The sequence below is a fragment of the Fragaria vesca genome, linkage group LG6 (assembly GCF_000184155.1).
Source record: "Fragaria vesca subsp. vesca linkage group LG6, FraVesHawaii_1.0, whole genome shotgun sequence".
In the NCBI taxonomy this organism is placed as follows: domain Eukaryota; kingdom Viridiplantae; phylum Streptophyta; class Magnoliopsida; order Rosales; family Rosaceae; genus Fragaria; species Fragaria vesca.
The window spans coordinates 35590747-35595320 of NC_020496.1; the positions used below are offsets into that span (position 1 = coordinate 35590747).

At 38.1% G+C, this 4574-nt stretch overlaps 2 protein-coding genes across 2 annotated transcripts in view; both read left to right on the forward strand.

Moving 5' to 3' along the window:
- The first annotated feature begins 1222 nt into the window (after positions 1 to 1222).
- LOC101295939 (F-box/kelch-repeat protein At3g06240-like) lies at positions 1223 to 1918 on the forward strand. The gene has a single exon (XM_004306225.1). It carries the CDS (start codon positions 1223 to 1225, stop codon positions 1916 to 1918), a length of 696 nt encoding a protein of 231 aa, XP_004306273.1.
- A 1699-nt stretch (positions 1919 to 3617) lies between these two features.
- The window catches only part of LOC101296223 (thaumatin-like protein 1a-like), a 4152-nt gene continuing 3195 nt past the window's right edge, over positions 3618 to 4574 (forward strand). Inside the window, exon 1 of the mRNA XM_004306226.1 lies at positions 3618 to 3729. Within this exon, the coding sequence (XP_004306274.1) occupies positions 3618 to 3729 (112 nt within the window). The remainder of the gene's footprint in view (positions 3730 to 4574) is intronic.

Genomic DNA, 4574 nt, shown 5'->3' on the forward strand with positions numbered 1-4574 from the left:
TGCCACCGGTATTTTTCAGATCACAAAATGCACACAGAAAATATGTCAAGTGACCAGGAATTGGTTTAGTCCATTGCCAAGCAAAATCTTTCTTTTGTGTCCCATCACTAGAACTCATTGTGCTGCCTACAACACACGTACACACCATTAACAAAGGCAATCTATACTTAGACAAAACCAGCACACCATTTACAGGCAGCTTCTTGTAAATGCTGCCTGCAACACACCATGACAAAAGCAACCTCTCTTTAGACAAAACCAACACACCATTTACAGGCAGCTTCCTGTAAATGCTGCCTGCAACACACCATTAACAAAGATAATCTATACTTAGACAAATTCACAAAACCAACACAGAGTTGTGAGCATTTACAGGAAGCTTGCTCTAATGAGTCCAATCTATACTTAGATAATCAGAGCACAATGTTGCATCATATACTAAGAAAACACAATTCACAACACTGACAAGTGACAACAGTCCAATTGAATCAGAAATTCAGAGGAAGAGGTGCGTACTGCACTACTGCATACCTCAAATTAGAGGTGAGTTGGTGACTGCAATGCGAGGCTTAGGAGGAAGAAGACAACGACAACGAAGAGGCGGTGGTCGACTGGTCAGATGGTCGGAATCCTGGTGGTGGTCGATGGTATGGTCGATGGTCGGATGGTTTGTGCCTCTGTGGTGGTCGCGATTCGCGAACTGGGGGGAATCTTGGTGGTGGTTGATTGTGTGTCTGTCTTCGAGAGGAAGAGGGAGAGGGGTGTTCGAGAGGAAGAGGGAGAGGGAGAGGGAGAGGGAGGAGGGAGATCGGGAGCAGGGAGCAGGGAAGGAGGGCGAAATACAGAGGGAGGCGCACAACCCCCAGCTTATGCGAAATACTTACCCAAAACGACCCCGTTTTTAGTTGCTTCAACTAGGCGCACGCCTTATGCGCCTTAGGGTGCGTTTTTTGCGCCTTATGCGCCTTAGGGGTGCGTTTTTTGCGCCTCTGCGCCTAACCTGCAAAACACAATGAAATTTTCCTGCGCCTCACGCCTTTTAAGCCTCAAGGCGCGCCTGAGGCGCGTTTTTTAAAACATTGATTTGTATCATCGGTTTCCTCAAAGGCTAAGGAATACGTGCACAGCTTGCTTATAAATACGTACAAGTCCATGTTTGTACTTTCAACCACACAGAAACCCACATCTCTGTATTGCAAAAGACTACATAATTTGCGTGAAGATGGACGACCAAAACAAGGATGAAGCCATTGAAGTGATTGAAGAAAAGGGACAGCGTCTTATGTTTACTGACAAAGCACGTAAACGCATCTACTCTGTGAAGCTTGTTCAGTTCCTCAACTATATTCCTGGACCTTATTCGGAGGAGCTCGATTTTGTTCGTAGCAGTATAGGAAGTGCTTGGGCTCCCGTTGTCCTTTCCTGCAAAAACATTCTGATGTGCAGGTTAGATTCTAGGTTCCATTTGGTTAACCCTTTAACCAAGGAAATGAAGAAAGTACCAAATTCACCACAAACAAAGAAGTCTTATTCTTGGGAGGTACATGGGTTTGGATTTGATGACTCCACTAATCAATACAAGGTGGTTGAAGCGAAGGGATGCACAGATGGACTTGTGTTTAGTGTCTATGAATCTCTGACTGATTCTTGGAGAAAGATCAAGGGCATGTTTCCGTACAAAGAACCTCGTCTTTGCAAGAAGAGTGGCACGGTACTGAATGGGGGTGTTCATTGGTTCGTCAAGCGAGATGAATCCTTGGTGATTATATGTTTCCGCTTAGCAGAGGAAGAGGTTACAGAAATCCAAGTACCACCAAATTGGAACAATCAAACAGTAGAACTGGGCCTCTTCAGAGATAGCTATGTATTACATCAATCTCAGTATCAGGAGAATTATGCAGTGAGACGTTTTGGGTGATGAAGGAATATGGAGTGCAGAACTCTTGGACTACAATGGAATTCATCATCCCATATTACCGTTTACAACATTCTGGTTTTTGGACAGATTCTTTTGATTTGATGCTGGTTGATGCAGAAGTGTTACTTATGTTGGATTTTAATGCTAAACGTTTTTGGGAACTAACGATGCGGCATGAATTTGTAGCATGGCTGTCTATGTGGAGAGCCTTAAGCCTCTTATTGATCAAGAACAACAGAAGAAAAGCAAAGATGATTGACATCCTTTGATATTAGTATACTGGTGATCGATCGACTCTGCTTCCAGATCGAAACGAAGCTCCTCAAGTTATTTAAACACATGTAGTCTTTCTGGTGCAGTGTTTATGCTATCAGCTAGTTTCGATATTAGTAATTTTAGTTTTTATTTCTTTTTCACATTACAATAACCTGACTATCGATTAATTAAGGAATATATATATATATATATATTGTGATACTACTGTAGCTAGGTAGCTCATGTATGAAGCCTGCGCTTGATGCCTGTATTGCAAGTACTACTCCATCGACGATCTATATATATATATATATATATATATCAGTTCAATATACTAGACCCTATCTCTTATGCATGCACTTCCATGCATATTGGCTTTGATGCGTTGTTTGATTTCTATTCTTTGATTATGTCGCACGGCATTCTCTTATCTAATTCTTTCATTTCGTCAACTTTGATATCCCATTAGTTCTCTACAAAAAAAAAAACAAAAACTTTGATATCCCATTTGTTACAGTCAAATCTTATGTTGATCACCAATTCATTCATTGTACTCATGCACAAGTATATCCCATTACCTTGTTTTTTAAATGCCAGATTTAATTAGGCCTGAAGAACCTGCACTCTTTCAAACTCGTTTCTATTACTTTTCCTGGTTCTCGAACGAGTAGGACGTTTGGAATTAGTAGTGTAGATATTCATTAATTAGCACCACCTTCACGGCAGCTAGCTAGACAATATTTAGGCCCGTCTATCACGGTGTTGGCTTGGCTTGCCTTTCTCCATCCATTGTTTGACAGATCGATTTACACTTCATCACTTATACTATTCAATGTTTTGCATAATCTGCTGCCAGTTTTTTCCAATTGATTAGCGTAGTCGATCGAGTCTCATTAGTCCAGAGTTGTCAAACAGCTATACGTGGAGATAATGAAAGTAACCTCCTTGGATCATTCCCCTATTTCTTAAATTACTGATATATAATATATATATATATATATATCTCTATATATGATCAGTATATATACTTTCATATTTTTGGTTCTTAGACCCCCCACAATGTTATCTGAACGTTCCATTTTATTTTTAGAGTCCGCATATATTGTTGGGGAATTTTTTTTTGTTTTTTTTTTTTTTGAGCAATAGATAACTTCATATATTTATCCATACTCAAAAGACGCTTACATCGATCAAATGTTGTCTTCTAACCAAAACATACACAACACAAACTTTTACACCTGATATGTAACCCTTATTGTAAAAATACGCTCAGATAAAGCCTACCACAAATGACTTCAAACTATTTTATCCAATTCCTTTAAGAGAAATATCAGTTGTCTAGAGATCTCAATTGATGTACAGCTAAATATGACTTAAGAATTAAACAGAGTCTAGGTAAAGCCAGAGAGTTTAAGGGGATGGCTACTTAACCACATTCTTTGTCATGGGGAAGGTGATGCGTGGAGGCGGTTCAGATGGCTTCTTCGATGGTTTGGGAATCTTGTTCTTGCTGCCTATCGGTCTTCCTGACTTCTATCTTCTTGATCGAAATCAGAGTAGTACTGTCTAAGTCATCCTCAGTTAAACCCAAAGATTCAGCCTAGCTACAAGGTTGGAACTCTTCCACCCAAAATAGTTTTGAGTTTCTTGGGTGAAGGTGTATATAACAACCAGGTCTAGACCTCTTTCTTGATTGAGAGGGCTGATCTGGCACATCCACTAAGGCGAATGCATTTCAACCTCCGAAATCAGAACCATATATATGTTTGGTACGTACAACACATTCTCCATATATACAACGTTTGGTACTATATATTAATTCTATTATCCGATCGATCAGTCTTTGAATTGGTTTATAAAGAGTATGGGTCATAGATCCTCATTGGTATAATTACCGAATGCTATGCAACTTTTCGGCTAAGAGATTATGTGTATATTAGCTAGATCTATTAAATTATAACAATCAGGTAAAAATGCGGCTATTGAGACCTTCAAATTTGATCAGTATACCTCTCATTCTTTCTACACCTCCTTTTTACTTTTCAATATAAACATTTTCTCACTAGACCTCATTTCAAATTCTTAACATAACCTTAGTTACTTATTGACATATATTTTAATTAATTAATTACTTTAACTCTTATTCACTCAATAAATTAACCTCTCCCTTTTCTTTTTTTTTTTACTTTTTTTTTTTGTATTATCCATCCTCTCCATTATCCCTACCTTCATTTTTTGATTATTTTTTTTTCATGCAAGAAAATGTTTTATCATGAACTATTATATATATCTTTTTAACTTTTATTTTTCTCTTTTGTACGTGTTATTTTTTTATTTTGAATATTTGATCTCTATTTTATACCTCATAATAAATTATTTTAATAAATATATATTTTCTATA

Bases quoted from the DNA above. Each gene is read 5' to 3' on its own strand.
- LOC101295939 (XM_004306225.1), top strand. From the start codon at position 1,223: ATGGACGACCAAAACAAGGATGAAGCCATTGAAGTGATTGAAGAAAAG.